The sequence below is a fragment of the Corapipo altera genome, unplaced genomic scaffold (assembly GCF_003945725.1).
Source record: "Corapipo altera isolate COAL_440 unplaced genomic scaffold, ASM394572v1 113, whole genome shotgun sequence".
NCBI lineage: Eukaryota > Metazoa > Chordata > Aves > Passeriformes > Pipridae > Corapipo > Corapipo altera.
Genome location: NW_020884895.1, coordinates 6,316,621 through 6,339,754, shown reverse-complemented (window position 1 = coordinate 6,339,754; position 23,134 = coordinate 6,316,621). Strand labels below are relative to the sequence as shown.

The 23,134-nt window shown below is 37.7% G+C and overlaps 1 protein-coding gene across 9 annotated transcripts in view; it reads left to right on the top strand.

Moving 5' to 3' along the window:
* Window positions 1–23,134, top strand: part of NAALADL2 (N-acetylated alpha-linked acidic dipeptidase like 2) — a 473,876-nt gene that overhangs the window by 264,779 nt on the left and 185,963 nt on the right. For all 9 annotated transcript variants that reach the window (XM_027647488.1, XM_027647489.1, XM_027647490.1 and 6 more), the window contains one exon: window positions 11,083–11,353. In XM_027647488.1, the coding sequence (XP_027503289.1) occupies window positions 11,083–11,353 (271 nt within the window). The remainder of the gene's footprint in view (window positions 1–11,082; window positions 11,354–23,134) is intronic.

The window sequence follows — 23,134 nt, the reverse complement described above, 5'->3', positions numbered from 1 at the left end:
TTCAGGACCAGTCCTTCTTGAAGCAAATCAGTGATGAAATGGGGAGGTCAACAGAGCTAAAGGAGCCAGTGAACTTACTGGAGAGGTACAGAGGTGAAATCAGAATAAACGACAGCAGAGGAATAATAATTGACTTTCATGGAGGCAAACGGTAATTGGATACTAATCCTTCATTTTCAGTGCAAGTGGCATATTCAGAGTCTCCTCTGGTTGGACTTCAGTTTCAGAGGACTGAGGTCATGCTGGAAGAGGGCCAGAAGAGGTCAGGAGGGCAATTGAAGATGTCAGGAGCAGTAGCTCTTAGGAAATGGATGAAAACACTGAGAAAGGTTGGTTTTAAGACAAGATCAGGTGAGGGATAGCCATAAGAGCAATCCTTAAATACTTAAAAAAACTGTTCCAGAGAGAAAAAGGTTAGTCTGTTTTCAACATGAGTGGTGGAAGGGAGAAAATACAGTGTGTCTAAATACAACAGGGTGATTATTTAAATGGACAAGTAGCTACTTTTGGAAGAGGGCAGGAAAACGTCTGCTTGGAGTGGCAGTGGGGTGAGCTGAGTCTGCCTTGAACCAAGTGATGTCCTGTGATCTCTTCCCAGGCCTCTCTTTATAAGATTTTATACTTGTTCCTTCGGAGAGAGCTTTTAGTTTATCCACAAGCAATTTGATTTGTGGTGCAGTGTAAATAACTTCAGGACAGTGTTTCAGTTCTCAGCGTTGATTTCCTCAGTTGTGTGTTAGAACTGAACAGTCAGCTGGAAGATGTCAGTGTCTTCAGATAAAACAAATGCATCTGAAATGCAGTTCATCTGATCAGATGGAGATTATCTGAACTAAACCATGTGATGTGGCATTCATGATAACATTTTCCGTATATAAGCACATAGAGTGGTATTTTATCCTTGCTCCTTTTTTTTTCTCTCTGCAGTTTTCATTTTAACCAATATATATTTTTGTAAAACATCCAAACTCGTGTATCAGCTAGGAATCTCTCCAGTTCCAATAGAATTGCACTGCTATGTTAAAGTACACTATGATAAGAAAATGAAGCTTGTAACAGAAACATGGCATCATCTCGTGGCTATCGAGGTTTTCCTGTATGTAGGGTTAACTTCTTGAAATTCATGAAATAAAATGAGGGGTTTACCTTATTTTTAATTTAAAAATTAAACATTTATTTGGGGATCTATCTAATTCCAAGTAATACTAATTCTTCAAGTAATAGGTAGCTTCTCTAAACATTTCTGATTTTTCTTCTAGGATTTTGGGTTAGCATGCCCTCTTAATTCCTCATTGTCCTTTGGGAACTAGGATGTTATTCAGAAGTTAAATCATACAGTTCAAATAAAGATGTCCAGTGCCATCAGAGTGACACATTGAATGTAATTACTTTGGAGTTCACTGGGTAACCTCATGATCTGCAATTGAAAAGAATAAAATACTACCAGTATTTTTTTTTTTGAGATTTTTTTTTTAATCAGCAGATTTTTTCTATATAAGAAGCAAGATTTCAGATTGGTGGTTTGGTTTGGGTTTTTTTTTGATCAATAGGTTTTCTATATAGAAAAAGCATGAACTGCTATTCACATGCACACAGAAATAGTCTCTTGCTGGAAGTAAACCTAATTGTCCCTGACAGTAAAAGGTACCACTTGGACTTGATTATGCAGCTGGTCACATTTTATTGAGACACTGACATATTCCCTGTGGTCTGGGAAGAAAAGAAGATTATATCATTGTGAAGTTTTGCTGGGTCAGTGCTCTGCCAGTGAATGCAGGGTTATATGCAAACACTTTCAAGGTGAGGGATTGTCTTTTCCCTGTGCTCCTTCCACTGTGCCTCGGCATTGCCCCGACATCCCAACCTGTTGGAAAATGCAGGGCACAGCTGTTTGGAGCTCAGGACTCGTTTTATTTCTTGCATTATGAGAAAACAGTAGTAAATCCCTTTGTTAAATAACTGGACCTATAAACTTTGAATGAAATGAATCCCTTTGCTGTATTTGAAACAGAGGCTAAGATATCCTTATATGTCCAAAATAAAACTAAAATAGATTACGTCATCCAGAACGGTAATGTGACTTTGGACATGGTACAAGTTTATTTAAAATGCTTTACATAGAATCATGCGAAGATACAGTTTGTGATGTTATGCATGCACTCAATCCTGTGTACCACAGAGGAAAATCTATCTCTTGACTGAAATTTAGCAACACTGAAAGTTAGGAAGAATACAATAGTTGGGGTCATCTTATTGATTGTGAGAGAAAATGGCATTTGAGAGATTATCTTTCAATCTCTAAGAGATTATCATGTGCTAATAATAAAAAAGAGGTTTATTGTCTAGATATCTTCACTGTGTATATATTTTGAAAGAACTTTTTTTGCTGACAGTTCATCTGTTGAAAGCAGTTTATTGTAATAAAAAGAGTAAAGGTATGAAGGAGTAGGTCAGTCCTGTTTGTGCTAAGTATTTGAAGCCTAAGGGCTCAGTGTTAGGAAGAAGCAAGGTTTGCTTGCTTTGTTAAAATGAGAGCATGTCACTCTTGTAACCAAAGGAAACCAGTGAAACATGACAATGACTTCTTTTGTGCTGAGGTACAGAATGTTAAAGTTGTCTCCTCTCTCTGTGGAATTAAGAGTCTTAGGGTCTTTGAAATAGCCCATTTGAGGGTCTGGAGCTGTCATTCTCCATATTAAGGTTTCTGTGGTTCATTAACAATTCTTAAAATGGATAGTGATTACTATACTTTTTTTTTTTTTTTTTTAATGTGCTTCCAGAATGATGGGGAGAGATGCTAAATGACATTCTCATCCATCTCTACACTGGGCAATTGAGCAAGATATATGTCATGGAAAAGTGAGTGCTTAAAAAAAAAAAAAAGATTAAATATGATTTTAAATAAAATGTAAGGCACTTTGATAATTGCAAGCCAGGAGTGTAAATCAACCAATCTGGTTTCTGTTCCTTGCTCTGTCAAGGAACTACCTTTCTGCCCTTGGGTGATTTGCTTATCATAAAAGTTTTCAAAAAAATTCCATGTTTTTGTGGGGTTTATTTCTTTGGCATCTGGTTTAATGTCAAAGTCAACTGCCTTTCAGATTTTACCTTCAGATTGCAAGTGATAGAAAAGCAGTAATTTAACAGACTTTTTGTCCAAATTTCGCAGTAGAACTTCAGCCAATTGCACATGCTCGTAGTCCGTTGCAAATGAGCACGTTTAAACAACCTTCACTTGGCCAGTGAGTTTTACTGTACCTTTGTACTCTGTTGACAAGCCAATTCATTCATTAAGTACTGTGGTAATATTGATATTTTGCTATTCATTTCTCATATTACAAATAGAAATTGTAGTAAGAAGGTCTTTATTTTTGAGAATCTGATGTATTAAGAACAGTTTCTATGAAATTTACAACCCAGATAAGGTATTTTGCATATGTTCAAAGTCTTTTTGGCTGACTTGCAAAGAATCTGAATTAACTAAACTCTTCAGTTCTTTGCCCAGGAATTTCTGGACTCAAATGCTAGTGCACATAATCAACGTTTTTTGGATCTTCTGTGAGGGATTTTTGTGACTGGCACTTGCAGATGCTGCTGATTCATGAAATGCTGGGAGTATTCACTATGTTGCTTTAGAAGAACACACAGAATAATGAAACAAAGACGTCCCTTGTGCTGGGATGCATTTATACCTATGGTTCCTTCTGAAACTGTGACTTGTGTCAGGAATTATTAAGAATTACAGTAAAAGGGTTCAGAAGAGACAAACTTTTGTAATTTCTACACAATAAACATGCACTGAATTTCCATCTTGAACGTAACATATTTGCAGATGACATCCTCGTTGACAAATACTTACCTTTCAAAACTTGGATGCCTTGGATTCATTGAGGATACTTCTGCAAATGTCAGTTGGTTTGTTAGTGGATCTGACCACATACTCCTTGTGGTGACAGAGCTGAACTCATTAGATTAACTTCTAATTCATATGACTGCTTCAATTGCAGCACCTGCATCATTCAATAACAGGTTTTGACAATTTACCTTTTTCATCAATAACAAGAGATAATAAATAGTTGTCCATTAATAGGTCATTAAAATGTGATGGCATCTTGAACTTTGAGCATGTAGATGATATTGTTACATTAATTCTGCTTTAAAACACTATTATGTTGTTTCTGTGTCTGATAGAATAGGCAAGACACTGAGTTTCACTGTGGATGTTCTCTTCCAGAGCAAAAGGATTGTATAACTGGAAGAATTGTTTTTAAGCAAATAAGATCTGGAAGAGTCTTTTTTGGTTTAGAATAGCATGTTATTGCTGAAGAATAGGGTGAATACTCTCTAACTCACGCATATTTGGAGCTATTTTTTTTTTTTTTTCAAAAATCTTGTAAGCTTAAAATGGACTAGAAGAGTAATTGAGGGATTTTGCATGTGCTTGCCCTGGTATTACCCTCTTCTGGGTAATCATTTGATATACCCTTGTTAGAACTCGTATTGGTGCTCTGATGTCCTGGAGCACTTGAAGGATTTGGATGCTGGCTAGATGTCAGCATAACTGACATCCAAATCCCTCAGAAAGCTTTGGAAAGCTCACCTATGACCAATTTATGACTTTGCAATGTTTAGTGTAGAGGAACAATGAATTGCTTGTTTTCCACTAAACTGGAATCACGGAGTGAGAGAATCAGTCATTTTTCAATGCCTTCCACCATCTGCCTTGAATACAAGTTTGACTTGTCTCCTGATGTTGGCAAGTGAGATTTGAACTCCTCATTAGTTTTATTTAAAAAATATAAAAGGCATTTGACTGTCTGATGTGGTGGGTAGGAGCAATATGCTTGGTAGTCCTGCAGAGAAAAAAAATAAATGTACAAAATAGCTAAGCTTGGGAGCCAGCATGAGCTGAGATCTGAGGGTCTTCTTCAATCCCATGGCAAAGAACTTCCCAGGAAAATGAGAGGTTTGCCCTGAAGCAGTTCTGCATGTAATTATACTATGATAGGAGAGGGTACATATGGTCGGGTACCCCTGTGAAACTCTAATACCCAGGTGGACTTAAACACAGTACAAAAATGCTATGAAGTTTTGTTTAAAAGTAGCTTTGGACCTGCTTGTGATATGACTTTCTAAAGAGATAACTCAGGTCTCTTTTTGTAGGATATCCAAAAGCCACATGTTTAAAAAAAAAAAGGTTCAGAAGCATTTTTTTGGCTGGAGAACTGTGCAACCAAATTTAGAGCCGGTGCTCTGGTGTCTGATGTTCCGTATTTTTTATGATTTCATGAATTGCATTTAGTCTGTGTCTGTGAAAAGTAAAAGCTGTCCTAAATCATACTCCTTTATGTTAAAGAATGTTTAATCTATATAGTAGACCCTGTGTAGAATTCTTAGTGGTACACAGGTGCAGGTCTATAAAGCTCCCTTTGACAGCAGAAGTGAGATGTTGTTACACAAGAATGAGCAGGGGTTTGACTTTTCCATCAATAGGACAGACTATGTTTTCGTACTGTGTTCTGATAAGCTTGGTATGATTTTCTTCTGTCCTGCAGAACTGGATGATGGTGTGGGCTGGCAAAAAGCACTGCCTCCCATGAGAGGTCCATCTCCAGTGGAGAGACTACTGTGAGTGACAGGAGGGGTGTGAGCCCCTGGCACAGGTTTCCCACAGGAGCTCTGGATGCCCCACCCTGGAAGTGTTCAGGTCCAGGTTGGATGGGGCTTGGAGCAGGGTGGTCTAGAGGAAGGTGTTCCTGCCCATGACAGGGATTTGGCACTAGATGATCTTTAAGGTCCCTTGCAACCTGAACCATTCTGTGATTCTAAGCGTTAGCACCATGTCACAAAGTTGCTGGCCATCCCTGGTGTCCAAACGTTCTGTTTAACCAGTGCTTTCCATTGCTTTCATGCTGTAGGCCAGTATTACTGTTTGTTTACAATTTAGGAAGCATATCTGAATAGCCTTACCTGTTCATTTTGATCAATACTATGGTCATCATGAGACTGGAATGAACACAGTACCAGATTTCTTGTGACCCCTGACTAATATTATAATCACTACTACTACTACTACTACTAAACTATTAGTAGTATTCATATCAGTGCTAGAAATATGCCAGGAATATCCAGAATGTATGGAGACCAATGGTAGATGTGACAAAGGACATGTCATGGATCTGCTTTCTGCAGTACATGCTGGTGAGAGCCTGAGGTGGTTCAGGATCCTGTCCTGCACCAAGCTCCATATACTCAACTGTTTACACCGTGAGAATGTTTCTCTCACATATTCTAACCTCCTGATATTTATTTTCTCACGGACGTGGATTTTTTTATATTTATCTATTTTGGGAGCAGTGAATTTGTGACCATCAGCTCAGACCACGGGAAATCCGATCGGGCAGGTTGAAGACCAGCCAGTTGAGTGCCCTAATTAACAGGAACATGTAATTAAAATTTAAGCAGATGTGGCTTGGGCAGGTGGTATTTCCTGAACGCATTTAGTTTCCTGTGCGTCCACACTCTGTGTGATGGATACAAACAAATTCTCCTCCTGCCACTGTGGAAAACACGGCTGCATGTGCTGAGCAGTTGGTCTGTGCGGGTGCTGTGCACTCACCCAGCGCCACTGAAACTGCCACAGCTCGGCTCTTAATGGCCTGAAACGAGCTCTGAAATCCTCAACATATGTAAGCATTTTTAAAACTCAGCCTGAACAAAGTTTGTGGGTAGGAAAAAAAGACATATGCATGGGAGGCTATAAATATAATAACCCCATATGATGTGTTTCTTGCATTCTTTTGTGATTGTCTGCTACCAGCTGCTGTTGGGAGCATCATATTAGACGAGATAACACTTTGATCTGGTGTAGCTTTACAAAATATGTGAATTCGTTGCGGCTCACAAAATTTGAAAACCACTACTCAGCTGAAAAATGGACCAATAAAAATTCCAAAATCACATTTGTTTTTAGTTCTTATCTAAAATTCCAAAAATTGCTTTATCAACAATTTCAGTGAACTGGAAGGAAATAAAGAGTAAAAATTTACGATCGGAATCTGGGAATAAGGCACTTAGGTAGACTTCTAGCTCTGAAAAACTGTAATTCAGAAGATATTTTTTTTAAAAAAAATAGGCTATGAAGTGTAGGCCATTTCACCGTGCTCATTTCAGTACAGACATCAAATCTGTAAAGAAAAAAAAAACCTACAAACAACCCACACTTGAAGTTCTTCATATTTGAGGGGAAGTTTTGTCCCTGTAGATTGTTAAGATTGAATCTGTAGAATCCTGCTGCAATTTTAGATTTGTTTTGTGGGGGGGTTATAGCAATTTAATAGGATTATCTGAGAAGTAATTATGTCATGGAGTTAAATTATTCCATTTTTAGGTTGTTAGAGTGACCTGTTGTAACTTTTCAGTATCTGTTGAGTGGTGTTTTGCAGTGTCCCAGTGTATCACCAGCAATGAGCAGCAAGCTTTTGCAGTACCTTGTTCTCTCCTTTAGCAAGCTGTGTCAAAAAGTGCTGTTGTAGCAAACGACTTTCCATTAAGCCACGGCAGGTCCATGATCCCCATGGTTATCAAATTAAAACTGAAATTTGTGTATTTTGTGTGCATGTTCATTTATCTTTTATAATTGTCTGTTAATGAATGGCCTTTTGAAGCTTCAGAGGCTGCAGAACACCTGGCTTTATTTCATGTGTATCTTGGTCTTATTTCAAGTTTAGGACTTTGAATCTTCAACAGTGGTGGTCTCCTCCTCCTCACTGGACAGGACATTTAACTGATCAGGCTGTAAAGTACAAGTGAGATTTCTTATTTACACAAGAATTCTAATCATGTGTCTTCATAAACATTTTTTTGATCTTGTTGTCATTTCAGAGTGGGAAAACTTTACCTTGTTCATTTGAAGTAGGGTTGTGCCTTCTGAGTTTTAAGTTCAATTTTATCTGTTTATCAGTTCAAGAACTGAACATATTTGAGATGGAGCAGAATGCTCATAAAACAAATTTATGTCCTGTTCTGACGTACATTAGTTCAATATCTGATCTGCATTAGAAAGTAAAGGCCAGTAATTTTTGGAAATCTCTTTGAGAGCATCCTTTAAGGGCACAGTAGTATTCAGACTGTTATTGTTATATTTATTAGTGTTGATTCGAACTCGAGAACAAATCAAGTCTGTGGTGGCTCCACTTTACTAGATTATATAGATTTACAGCAACTGAGATGTACTCATTAGCTTTGTGGTTATTCCCATTGAATGAACCTGAAAAAAAACCTGAATAAAGTAGCTTTTTAAATGTGAGCAAGGGAATCAAAAATTTGGCTGAAGTTATTAAAGGCAGTATTGTAAGTGGAAATTGGCAATCACATTGCTATTGATTCCTACTGAGAGTGCAACCGCCTGCAGAGCTGAGAAACATCCTCATCCCAAGGGCCTCCTTCCCTCCACTGCTTAAATCTTACTGCTGTGAGTCTCTGAGGCCTGGAAGTCTTAGGAAGTAAGTTAATTGAGAATTTGTAGAGAAGGACTAAGAAGTGCATGTGAAGTGTTGGGATTTTTGCAGGCTGAACTGCCAAACTTTGCACTTTTCCAAATTTGGCTGGGTTTAGGAAATACTGGTTTTGGATATTATGCATGGTACACAATTAGTATGTGAAAAAATAATGGGTTAGATTACCTCTGACTTTAAGTTCATACAGTCAGCATCAAAGGCAAATGCAAGTTAGGGATTATAATAAATCTGGAAAAAAATCTTTCTGGTGCTGTTCATAAGGTTTATTACAGTATTCTAATATGTGCTGATTTATTGTAATATAATGTGTGCTTATAATTTGAAATTTGATTTTAACATGCTTTAAAGATGTTATCGAGTAAGTAGTGAGTGTGCTCATTTCTGTAACTTAATCAGATATGTTGTCACAAAAGTTTCAAATACATTCTTATTTAATTATGAAGAGGAAAGTAATTTTTCTTCTATTACTAAGGGAACAATTTGCTTATTCCTCTCTTAATGCTTAATTCCTTTTATTGCAACTCAGTACTTCTTCTTGCAATATGCCATAACCTTATTGGCCTAGGATAAATTTCTTTAATTATTAATTCTATTAATGCTTCTATCACCTGAGGGAAATGCAGATATTCTGTTAATGATTGTGTTAATCAAACAGCTTTCTGTATTTCTGCACTGCCCAAGTTTATGTCATTACATTAACAGGCACAGGAGATGAAATTGGAAACTTGTAATATACTGCAGATTGGATTAACTCATCTGTTTGGTGTAGACTGCTCGAAGACTTATTTTAGATAATTTAAAAAGATTAAATCTGTAAGACAGTTATTCTTCCTGACAGGATCCCTGAAGTCTTCAACTTAAGTCCAGTGTTCTTGTAAAGATTTTAAACTTTGCTCCAACTGGGTTATTCACATACAGTGTGGCCTGGGATACAATATATTGCTTTGAGCAAATATTTTAAAAAAACCCCAAACCTAACTTCTTTGTATAAATATATGTATATTTTTAAAAAACCTTCGGACGTTGGAATAATTATTTTGCCTGTGTAGTGTGATAATGGACATTAGACATTTGAATGTAGTACACCATTTTTGAGCCCTTTCTACGTGTAATAGGTGTCATAACTTCCCTTTCTACCTTTTTTAAGAGTTTGATGTTATCTAGGCAGTAAATGTTGATTTTTATTTTTTTTAAAGGTCTGTTCAACCACAAGATAGTTTTGTTGAGGTGACGAAGGGAGTCTTTGTGATTGACTTCTGTCCTGGGGTTAGTGCAGACCCTTCTGGAAGTAGTGCTGGTACCTGTAGCCAGGAGTATCTCACATGCAGCATTGCAGGGGTACCACAGCACTTGGTGGGATTCTCAAATACCTATTGCTTGCTTAAAAAGACTGTACATTATTCACCCTTTTTTTTCATGTGTGCAAGACAACCAGGGTATTTTTTTACGTTCTACTAAGACCTAAGACCTTAAAGCAGCTAAATTTAATTGGCCTTTTTGTGAAGAGATGATTGAGGACAAGAGTTTCAGGCAGTGTCAGTATCTCTGTGCTTGGAAATCAATACCTCTGTGATCCTTAATCTTCTTTCTCAGTCCTGAGAGCTTCATAGAAACACACACACACACACACAAAATATCCTTAGAAAATTCAGCAAATATTCCATAAGCTTTTTGTGCTGTGTTTTGATAGTGCTTTTTATTTGAATGATAATGCATTTTTTTACTGTCCTGCTTTACTTTAATGACTGCTTGCCTATACAAGTAGGGAAAACCTTTACCTGTCCCTTCAGCATGCCTGTCCCCTAAAGTTATCATGAAAATAGTTTCAGCATCTCGAATCTTTTGGTGTTTGCTGGGGAGGAGGGTGGTCCTTTGGTGCCCTCATCCTGTGGCCCATCTGGCACCCAGTGTTGAACTCTGATGCAAACCTGGTGATACACACTCAGACCAACCTGTCTGAATCCTCAGTTGACCTGTCAATAGATAATTTCCAGGTTTGTCTCTGTGCTTGCCAAGGTGGTTGCTCAGCTAATCCTGTAGTGCAGGTAGGAAATCTCAGGAGGACACCCTGACAGTGAGCACAATATTTGGGGGAATAGTTGCATTCTGCTTAGTAAATTTCCTTTGCTTGTTGAATTAAAACCAAACATATAATTACAACTAATTTTCAGCATCATGCCCTCCCTGAAGTCCCTGAAATGTGACTTCAGATTGTGTACTTCCTACTTAAAAGTTGATTAAATTGATGCTCTATCAGAAATTTGATCAGTGCCACATATATGAATTTCAAAATAGTTATGTGATAATTTCTGTAGAATCCTTTATTTCAATTGAATGTTTTTCCTATTTTTTTTTAAATTTTATTTCTCAAAAAGCAGTTGCTTTTGTCTTGTAGTTGGTAAGAAATTATTTGCAAAGGAATGAAGGGTAGTTGGGTTTTTTTTCACATTTGATGATAGATTATGAATAAAATTATGCACTGATGCCTACTAAGGTACAAATGTTATTGTGGGAAAGAAACTAAACCTGTGTTTCCTTGTGTGTTGTTTTGGGTTTTTTCTAGAGACTTGTTACAGTTCCCTAGGGAAGATGATGTAGACATTGCAATGAAAATTCTGGTTCAGTGGCGTTCCCAAGGCCTGGAAGATGTCCGGCTGGTGAATTACTCTGTTCTGCTTGACCTACCAGGCTCTTCTTCAAACACAGTAACTCTGAAAAGCAGTGGTGAATGCTTTTATCCGAGTGGACAGCAGTGCAGCAGAGACCCCACAACACTTCATAGCCAAGACCTCCTGTACTCATATGCAGCTTACTCTGCCAAAGGAACTCTTGAGGTAATGTGACCATTTGTCTCTGTCATTTGTGGTGAAATAGAGTTAGAAAACATCAGCTTTTGTTGAACTTGACTGGAAAATGGCACATAGGATCATAGAAGCATTTAGGTAGGAAAAGCCCTGTAAGATCATCAAATCCAGTCATTAACATGGTGAAATGCCCAGCCTATTTTAAAATAAGCACATTTGCATAAAATATGATGTGGCCAATCTTATTTAATCTTACAATCTTAAGTCAAATTTATAAACTACTCAGACCTGAACACTTCATATGATATATAAATATATATGTATAAAAAATTAATTTTTTTAAGTATCTGTGTTTATAAATTGTCTTGGGTATAACACTCTGAAAGCTGTGTCTAGAGCTACACTTCATCTTGCTGATGTATGAGTGCTGCTGGTTTGAGGGATGCCTGTAGGAAGGGCATGTAGGATGAGGCTTTCTGCACTAAGGCAGGTGGGAGTGCTGGGCTAATACCTGGAGCTCCTGAATTACGGGCATGGATCTCACATACTTTCTTTTATGACAACTCAGTTGACACATCTGCTCTGTTTCCTCTTGAAAACCCCAATTTGTAGTTTCATTGTACTGTAGCTTTTGTTGGGAAGTTTTGTCAGCGAAAAGATCCTGCCTATTGGGATTTGTTACATGCCAAGTGAAATAAGATCTTGGATTATCTTCTTTTATCCTGTTTACTGTCTTCACTGCCTGCCTTCCTTTGGATCCTTTCCAAGTACATTGGGGGTGCACAAAAGGATCATAATTTCTGTTTGCTTTCCTAGCTGAGATAGTATAAATCTCAATAAATATTTCTGAAATATAAAAATTGCAATTTCTCTACTAATTGCATTATTGTTGTCTTTCTCCTTTTTACAATATTGTATGTTATTCCAGTGTTGCAGGAGGTTTTACATCTTGCCTTCTTTTTGTTTAAAATGCATGTTTGTTTTCATGACTTAGAACACAATTACACCACATAGGAATAGATTTTGAATTGCTTTGGATTTGGAGGAACCTATTCCAAAATAACTTTATTCTTTGTGAATATCTTATTATTTAAAATTATCAATTACTTCATTTCTAACATAAAAATACAACTATCATGTATTTTCCTCTTGCTTGTGGCAGTGTCTGCCCATAGGGTTTATTGATAACATGTAAAATGATGTGGAACTCTTGCAATAACTCAAAATGGGGAAAGCTGCACAATGCTAACTAAGCCATTGTATAGAGTATTAATCTAATTTTGAATTTTTGACTGTAGGGAATACGAGGACTGGGTAGAAAGTTTCTCGTCTTGAAGTCAGCAAGCTTCAGCTTCTTTTTCTTAAAAGCATTGAAGCTTTTTAGTCCTAGAGAGGAGCAGGAATGGAGTTCTTCTTTGGGAGAAAAACTTCTCTCCATCTCCTGTTTTTGTGTACTAACCATGCCTGCTTTCCATACTGAGTCTTGTGAGCCCCTATTCTGGAGATCTGTCCACTTCAAAGTTTGCTGTTAAGAAGAGAAATAAAGTAGGCAAGAGATCCTAACCTGCATGATGTATGCTTTAACTTCTCCATGGGAAAATAAAAAGGACTAATGAACGGGTTTTCCTTCTCATATCACTTAAAAACTCTATATTTAATATTATTTTCTCATTGTAACTTAGTAAGAGTAACTGTAGTGAGATAAAAGTACAGTTGTGACCTTTAAGGTTTTATTTCATAAAAATCAATGTGTTGCTAACCAATTCATCAGATTAAAGGAAATCCAATGTTCCGGGAAAAATCCTTGATGTTATTACCAGCAGCACATGCACCACCTTCCATTATGTTTCAAGGCAGTTTTCTCTCCAAGTTCAGCAGAAACGAGGACCACACACACTGTACTAATCACAATGGTTGGACCTTGGCTTTGGCAAAACTCCAGACTTGTTCTTGAGCCAAAGTGTGACTCTCTGTGCACAGTTTTACAGTCAGTTCTTTGAGACACCTTAGCACCCTTACAAAACTTCAGATCTGTTCTTTTATTCTTCAGAAAGTCTATCCAAAACGTCCTGAGTTCTAGAGTTTTGCCTGAAAGGGAAATTTCCCCATTTGTTTGGGGTACAGATGAGTTGGTAGTGATCTAAGCATCCTGACTTTCAATCCTATACACTAATCTCTATTATTTAAACTAATGAAAGTAGAAAAACTTTAAATGAGAAGTAGCAGGTGGTGGCTGTTGCTGGGTTCAGCCATCAGAAAGTGACTTGACTGCTTGCAGTGGATCTACAAGTCGCATATTTTGAATATCCTGTGGTAGGTTGTGATTGCAAAATCATGAGGGCTTTCCTGTGAAAAGGTATTTTTATAACAGCTACTCATAATCTGAATAATTTTCTTTCAAATGTGACACATCCTTAGCAGAAAATTCCCATTATGTGTCACCTAATCAGGTTGAATTGCTGATACTGCTTCAGTGCTGCTGCTTCATTGTATCTCATTTGTCTGTTTGGTTTGCTAGAAGTTCAAGCAGATAAAACCATTAAGCTATTGCAGTCCGACTACCAGCAGAGCTACAGCTCTACCTTCACGTTGACAAGGTTATTTGTAGAACAGCAAGGCTCATTTTCTTTGACCACCTGTCATGTCCATTCATCATACGGCCATTGTGTATGAACCATCCAATTTGTGCTTTCTGGTAACAGTCTAAACAGCATTTGTGAGTAAAAATGTGAGCATTTGTGATCTGAAATCTACTTCAAAAACCTACTTAGTGCCATTGTGATGGATGGTGCACTTTACTACTTCTCTATATTTCATCGGGCTGTGAAAAGGTGACACTGTTTACCCATCACGGTGACAGGCAGGGCAGCTTACAGTTCTGGAGAGGGCTGTCTAGTCAGTTTTGAAATAGATATTGCAGCAGTTATGTAAATAATATCTCATAGGCTAGGTCAGTCTAAGGCAAGAATGACATACATGAAATATATTTTTATTAAAACTTAAATATCAGCCACCTTTTATAGAGTTTAAACCTTTTGTCTGCTTGATGAAAACAGGAAAGCTGTTCTGGCCAACAGAGTGCACATATAAATGGAAATTACATTGCATCAAATTTATGCATTAAAGCAAAATGCATTGTCAAATGGTATGTAGCCAGTCTGAGTGTAGTGTGGTGAATCCGAATGTGCCGCTCCCTGCCTCCTCAGTGTGTGGTGATCCAGGAGCTGTGTCTGTGTGTGCTGTCACTGGTGGAGGGATGAACTGGGGAACCATCAGTGAGAGATGATGATAGGAGGGTGTGAACCCCCAGAGATCTGGTGTCCCTGTTCAGCACCCGGCGGGTAAGTGGTGTCAAGGTCAGTACACCTGTAGCCCATCTGTTGACACACACGTGGTGGTGATCCCCAGAGTGCAGTGAAAGATAAAGAAGGGTATGTTTTGGCTGGCAGTGCAGCAGGAGGCTGGGTGGTACTTGGGGCATCTGGTTTAAATCAGGCCCACTGAGTGCAGTCAACTTTAGGATGAAACATGTTCAGTTTTGGTGTTCAAAGTTTGTCTGCTCTGTCCCCTGTTTCTTTAGCAGCTGTAGAGACAGTCTAAGCAGAGGTAATGGTTGATGTGTTCGGACAGCATCAAGGACAGACTAATTAAAGCAAAGTGAAGAATGTGTTTGCTTTATATTCCTGCATTTTATGAAATTATGTTTGTGTGACCTGAAGTTTTTCTTGACTTCCTTTCACCTTAAATTTATTCACTCTCTTTTTGTGGAAGTGTTAAGGAACTTTTGAAAATCCTAAGTCTACTTTAATACTTTAACTCAGATATTTAATGTCCTCTGTTATATGGCATAATCTCATACTACACTACACTCTCATACTACACTACACTGCCTCTTACTGGAATAACTGCTGCCAAATCCCTGTTGGTTCCTTTGCTACTTCTCTGTGCTTTCTTCTTTTTATTTCCTCATGGATGCTTTCAGCAAACCTAGCAAAAACATCTCTTTTCTTTCCTGGACCTCATACACTGAAAGGATGATGTTGGTTTAGGAACCAGAAGAGGACGCAAGAAAAGTACAAGTACTGGCATGTTCTTAAAATGGGAATGCATATGCAGGTGGGGTTTGATGGTTTCATGGACAGAAATGAATAGTGCCCATCTCTGAGGCAGTTCTCCCAATACCCAAATATGTCTCTTTAGTACCTTGGCCCCTGCTCTGCCCATTTCCCTGCTCAGACTTCTCTACTGTGTCACCTTCCTTCCCTGTTGGCATCCATGTTCCCTGTTTCTACCAATTCTCTGTTTGCAGTGTCTGATATGAGGCGTTTCTGCTCCCAACTCAACCAGTGGTATCTTTGATTAGTTTTGGAGGGGCATCAGGGAGCAGACAAGTGAGAATTCCGATTCTTTTCCTCTATCTACAATATGCAGAAGAGATTCTCTACATCTACTGATCGCGTATCATCCTGCTCCGATTCATTTGTTTTGGTGACCTTTTCTCAGCTAAATGAGAACCCACCACAGAGATTAATGCAACCTGAAGCCATATGGGAAGTACAAGCCCGTCTGTTAAGCTCACTCAGTGATCTTCCCACCATTCTTCAGTCTTGGCAAGTTGGAATAAGGGAAGCAGGATTCAGGTTGCTGTCAGATCCTCTCTCACAAGGAGGGGGTCTTGGTCACTTCTTACCGGATACCCCATCTTCTTATGGCTGTGTTGAGATGTCTCTTTCTCCCCATCATCCTCTTCTTTCTCAGGTCCATCACTCTGCAGGAACATGGGAGTCTTACTCTCCTCTACTGCATGTCCCTCTAAACTTTCCCACTCCTTCCAGGCTCCGCACTTGTGTGTCCTGCAGTCCCTTCCCCTCTACGATCAGGTTCACAGTTCTGCAACCCTGTTTCCTGGCAGTACTGTCAGCTCTCTGTATTTCCAGCTCTGCACCAAAATGTCTGGAGTTCTTCTGGAGGGGACAATGCTTCGGGAAGTCCTTGACCCAACAGCTTGCTTTCATTTGATTCGGTTTCATTCTACTGGAAATGTGATTAGTGCGCCCTTATTATCTTTTATCTTCCCTCCAGCTAATCAGTGGTAATTTCCTTAACAATATTTCCAAATTAAGATTGGTGTCAGCGGGTTGGTTTTAGAAAATTTTAAAATCTTCCCAGGTTATTTTTATCCCCAGGCAGAATTTCCAAATGAGCCTTCTGCAGCATGCTCACTTGCACATCTTGAATTCCAAAGGCAGAGAGTGCGGATAATTGAGATTAAATAATCACAACATCTCTCCCTAAGTCTTTCAGTCATTTTTGATGGCACTTTGGTGCAAAATATCAAGCTAGAGGGAATCTTGATACATGTGTGCATTTAATTCTTTTAGGCACGCCAAATTTAGTTCATTATTGTCTTTATTAAGTTTTTTAAGATTTCTTCTCCAAAGAGACATGCAGTAGCTAAAATGAATCCCTAGCAACTGAAATCAGTTTGCAGATGGTTAGGGCTATAGGTTGAATAACCCATACACACAAATGAGAAGAATCATGTGATTTTTTGGTAACATTTAGATGTTTTAGAGGAGCTTTATTTATCTTTTATTTATAGAAGAGTTTCTCAGAAGCCTCTTCCACAAATAATCATAATTTAGACCACTGCTCTGCATACCAAGTAGGCACAGCAAATTTTCAAGACAATCTCACTAAGAATATGGATTTTAGAATAGACTTGACCTTTAAACAGAAAACAACATTCAACATTAACTACAGCATAGCTGCCACTCTGTTATAATTACATATAGAAAGCTGTGAAATGCAATGTGAAGGTTATATAATTTAAAATTGCAGGCAAGGGCTTCGAAAACAATCATTGAAGAGATGTCCTGCAGAACATCCTGTCAGTTTTCTGGCATATTTCACATAACCATGAATAAATAAAGTTGTACAGTTCCCTAAAAATAATAGTAGTTCATCATGCACAAAAGCCTCGATTAATATTGCTGGAAGATTTTTGTGTCATTGAAGGGCAGGGTTTCAAACACGCAAATGCTGCTGCTGCAAAACCTTTTGCTGTTTTATACTTATGAGTCAATATTCTACTTACATTTTACTAATAAAGTGTTAGTAATGACATTTTATTAATAATGTCATTAGTAATAAATGAGATTTTTTAAGTGATAAAAAAGCAAAAGGTGAAAGGGTGAGGCATCTTGATATCTCAAGACATAACAGATCACTGAGCACTTCCATGCCATTGCACAGAATCAGCTGAAGGCATTTCTCAGTAAGGCCTCTGTACAGTATTTGAGGGGAAGCAATGTTGAACCATAAACATTATTTATATTCCAATTGCATGGTAAAAAACTAAAGGATGCAAACCCCGAGGACTTGAGAAGTGTATTTGGTACTTTATTTAGGTTTTTGTGCACGCAAAGTTCATATTGAAATAAATGGGAATTACATAATTTTTAAGCAGAGATAAATTTTGTCTGTTACTAGTCACTGTGAGAGAATACAAGTGGAAGTAACTTCTGCAAATGCATGGATCTCTGAGAAATAATTTTCTTTTTTACTATTTTATTGTACAATTTAGACCCACTGAGTTACCATCTCCTCTACAGTTCAGTAGGTATCTGGGTTGGTACCTACCCAGTCAGGCTTTTCTCATTGAAGAGGCCTGCTCTTTGATGATGGTGTTTGGTTCAAACCTGAATACAAACATTTTCCAAGTCAAGTGGAAATCTTTCTGCCAAATCACAAGGCACATTTTGCTTAGGCAGTGCTATCTTATCTCTCCCGGTAATTTCTTTTGCATCTTCTCAGTAAATATGGACCTTCCAATAACATACCTGTGTTTTTTTCTGTTTAAGTCTGCAAGGCAGTATTCTCCTCAGAGGAGAAATTCCAAGTAAAATGCTTCTTTTGCTGTGAGCTGTTTGGATTGGGCTTTAGGGATCTTTTTCTTTTAAATTTCTCTGGTATTCTGAAGTTTTCAAACTGCCTTGAAGGAATCTTTCTTGCACTAAAAAAATCAAAAATTTTTTTCAGCAGAGGGACTATAAAACAAATATCAGCTTTTAAAAAAATTGCTAGGATGAGAAAAACATAATAAGAAACAACTACAACTGATATGAAAACAGTAACAAAATATTTTTGTGTTTACATAATACTTAATCCTTGTCCCTAAAACTACTTACATAACTTTATTGTTTAAAAAAATATAGTTTCATCCATTAACAATAAAGAAGTGCTTAAAATGCTACTCAGTTCTGTGATAGTTATAAGTGACTGTAAAAAAAAATATTGATTAAGCTGTTGCTGCTTTTCATTTTTTTAGTTTAATTTTGAGGAAGAGAAGCAAGTCCTAAAACGTTTTAAGGAACATGATCAATACAAAAGCATCTGTAATTGAAAGCAGATAACTTTTACTGTGCATATACATCCTGTATGTGGGAGCATGGGCAGAGGGTTCCGATCCTGGCAGTCTCAGACATCAAAAGGGAACAAGTCACTCTTCTGACACACTGCACTTGATTATTTTGGAAAATAGATAAAAAGTCTAAATAATGATTGTGTCACTTGAATTAAAGCTGGCAGCTGAAAAGAATCAGGAGGAACTATTTTAATCTCCGATGCAGCGTGATAAATCTTACCAGTTGAAGCCTTAGCAATGTGTTTTATCTTAGGAGTTATCTCTACCTACCAGTATAACTTCTGCAGTCAGTATGGGACAGCATTTTGTCAAAATCTTAAAAAGTTTATTTCTTCTAATGTAATAATATCAGCTTATTGGATGCTTTTCTATGTAAGTCTCTTTTTGTCTCGTTAAAATCTTTTTTAATGTTTTGAAATGAAAGTAGCACTCAAAATCCAAAACAAGTCTGAAGATTTCCTATCTCTGTGTTAGGATGTGGTGATATGAAGTACAAATATAGTCTTCTAAGATGAGCAGTTTAAAGAGTCGAAGAAAGTTCTTGCTAAAAAAAGAAAAAAAGAATAAGCTTGCTTGATGTTTAAATGTAATCTAAACTGTTTAAGGATAAAGCTGCAATTTTAAGAATAATTTGGTGAGGACTGCAGCTTGTCTGACTTCTTTGTTGAAGATTTTTGGTACAAAAGAGCAAAGTATGTACCTCTTTAGAGACTGCTTTGAGGAATGCTCTAAACCTGGACACAGCCTTGGTACTCAGAAATACCGAAAAATGAAGAAGACCTCTCTCAGAGCAAAACCCTTTGAAGCAAATGTCTTTTGTCGGAGCAGGATGAAAAAAATGTTCTGCTGTGATAGAACTGGTTGAAAAATATATATAAGAACTGAATTCTTAAAAACGCAAAAAGGAATAAAAAGCTAAAAAAAGGAGATCCAGATACTTACCATTGGCAAGTCTAAGTTTGGTATTCAGGTGTTGGAAGAAGTGCATTGTCTGTGTATGTGAACTGTCGAAATACTAGAGCCTGTTCAGTGGCTGGACTAAAATGTCCTGAGAAAAAGCTTTTGTTCAGAAATTCCCTTTTAAGCTGGTTGGAAATACAGCACTTCTGACTCCGCCTACCAGTTGCAATCCCAGGAGAGAGGTATCCTCTTAGAAATAAAAAAAACAAACCAACAAACACTGAAAAACATCAGTGAGAACTCAATAAAGCTGAAAATACACTGATCTTCCCTTTTCCTAGGTTTAGGCATTCCTAGTTTTTTATTCTGTCTGATTAGGCTCTTCCACTAAATATAAATAAATCTCATGTCTAACCTCATGTAATGAATACTAGTTGCTGTGTTTATCTCACTCATTAAGAGGGCCTTAATGTGAATTAATTGTGAGCTATATCAGTTCTGGTCTCATAATTATTTCTTGTGTTCCTGTGCTCTGCAGTTCAAAGAGAAGGTCACTAATCAATCACCAGGTTGTGACTGGCCCAAGAGTAGGTGTGTGTGAGAAAGAAGATACTTCAAGGAATTTATCTTCCTTCCACTGAATTATGTTACCATATAGAGTTAGTCTTGTCTCCTGAAAGATTCACTGCCTCACACTGCTGTCTTCAAGGGGCAGACAGAGGTGAATAAGGATAGAAGAGGTCTGGCAATGGCTTCAACTATGAGAGAGCAAAGCTGCTTAAATATGCAAGAGAGCTCCTGCTGTGTTGTCATCCAGGAGGAAAGTTTCTCTTACTGCAGGTCAATTATTGCCAGGCATGATCTTTACTTGGAGAATATTTTAGAGAACGAATTAGTATGAAAAGTTAGAAATTATATTGCTGGCAAAAGAATTACTGCATCAGTTTTCTAACAAAAAAATTTATTCAAAAAATCTTTTTCTGTCTTTGTCCATGTTGCCCTTTTAACCATAAACTCCTTAAATCTTAAGGCTGAAGGAAAATATTACAATTGTGTAATGTCAAAAACTAAAGTCTAGAATGAGAAATTGTATCAGTATGGACAGTGTTAAGCTCAGGATCCAATGACTGACTGACTCTTTGAGTTGAGATCTTTCCCTGATGATTTTATTTCTGTTGTCTTAAAGCCTGTAGGGTTGTTCTCCCCGAAATAAACTTTCATAATTGTTCACTTTTCTCTGCAGACAATGAAGATAATTTGTTTACAGTACGTAGTGTTTGTAAAGTAGATACCGAAAATGTAACAGCAAAAGAAGAAATAAGGAGGGAACCTTTTCAGTAGATGTTACAATTAGTGATAGTTGTTAGTGATGACCATTATGTGTTCTTTGTCTCGCCTATTGAATTTAGTCTCTTGTATTTATTAAAATTCAGGAAATGCATCACTTGATCTCAGAAGAGGGACTGTTAGGGAAACGTGTGGTTGAGTCAGAATTTGTGGGGCACGTACTGAGCTCCCTGTTTCTGGTTTCCTTTTGTTGGTTGTTCAGCATCTGGGGCAGGAGTGATTGTAAAAGGTGAAGAGAAGGAATTGACCACAGATTTCTGTAGTAACTGATAGTTCTCTAGTAATGTCCCTAACTGTTTTTATTGAAAATTGTACCATCAAGTACTATTACTACAATCATACTGAGCATTTCTGTACTGCTGTGAAAGAGGCTGACCTGAATTCCAGGCTGTGTGGAAGACAAGGGAAACTTTGTCCAGATCCGTCTCCAGAGCTCTGGATGGGCTGCACTGATGGCAAAGCTTTTGCATTAAACAGTAAAATCAATTGTATGATAGCAGGGCAGATCGCTCCTTCTTCCCACCAACTCATCCAGAGTCTCTTCAGACTTTCCTGTATATTTTAGATAACGTGAAAATTTTTCCAGTTTAACAGGATGTCACTGTACAAGGTGAAGGGTTTACTGGGACCCTTTCTAGAAAGAAACAGCTTCTGTCCTTTGCATGGGATTTTTCCTTTTTTCTCCAGGATTTTCCGTCCCTGCTGAGAGCACAGGAACCAACTTCACAAATTCTCTGTGGTGCTTCTGCCCAAATTTAGAGATGAATACTCAAAATGTCTGTGTGAGATTTGACACAGTTCAGGAAAACCTTCACCCTAACCTTTGGAAATAGTTAGGATAAAGGTGAGCTACTAATTTTGCTATAGCAAGGATACCTGGCAGGGACCTATCCCAAACTTCCATTTAATCCTTGCTGTTAATTAATAAAATAAAAGATTTTTTAAATGAAGGTTAGCTGTTTCTGAAAAGCTAAAAGATGCTGCCGTATAGAACCTTTAGAACTAAACAATGCAGACTGCAGTATCACAATGAATGACGAAATGACTATTCCAAAATCTTGAGTGCACTTCTAAAAGCAAGATTTGAAAACCTGAAACAAAAAAGAACTTTGTTTTCTTCCCAGTAAAATTTTATTATCTATGAGACCTGAATCACACATCATATGTCTCTTGTAAGATAAGTCTGCTTCCAAAATGTTAGGTGAGTGAAAACCAGAAATATATACTTCTTTAATCACATAGAGCTGAGCTGTTCTCAGGTATGACCATGTACGTGTGTATATATATATATATATGTATATAGTCCTGGTCAATCATTTGGGCTACTTGAATTTGCTGTCACTCAAGCATATGCTCTGTTTTCACCGAAGTCCTTTTCTGTCCTCTGATTATATTTGTAATTTTAGAACATATTTTCCCCTGTCCTTTTTCTGCAGATGTAATTTAGAGACCTATAAACCTGTGCAATGACTCAAAACAACAAAATTCACATGAGATGGGAAAGATGTCATTTTCCTTTTCACAGCTGCATATTTGCTTCTGCAGGTTTGCTCAAATGCTGCTTTAACACTCAGATTTGTGTTTGAAACATTACATGCTTGGACATCTCTCTGATTATGTTCAAGTGCATGATGTTTGACCAAGCTTTATAAAAGCTTTTATAGAAGAAAGTACTTTATAAAAGATCATTTATTATAATCTAGAAAATAGAGTTCTCCCCGAGATTTCTGAAAGTTCAAGTGTTCTCTAGATGCAGTGGATGACCTCCTCTTGTAGCTATGAATGATTATTTTCTTCTTTGAGGTAGATGTCTATTTTATCATTATGTATCCATGTACTGGCAGTAACAACATATGTTTTGTCTGTTTGCATAGCAAGTGTGCACAGAAATCCAACTAGCCTGTACATTTCAGTTCACAGTGCATGTGCTACTATGAGAGTTGATTTGAAAATGGGCTCCTCCTCCTATGAAAATTGCAGTGTTTCAAAATGTGTTGTCGTGGTTTAACCCCAACCAGCAGCCGAGCCCCAGAGAGCCGCTCACTCCCCCACCAGCGGGATCTGGGAGAGAACTGGAAGGGTAAAGGCTAGAAAACTCCAGGGCTGAGATAAAGACCGTTTAGGGAAAGCAAAAGCCA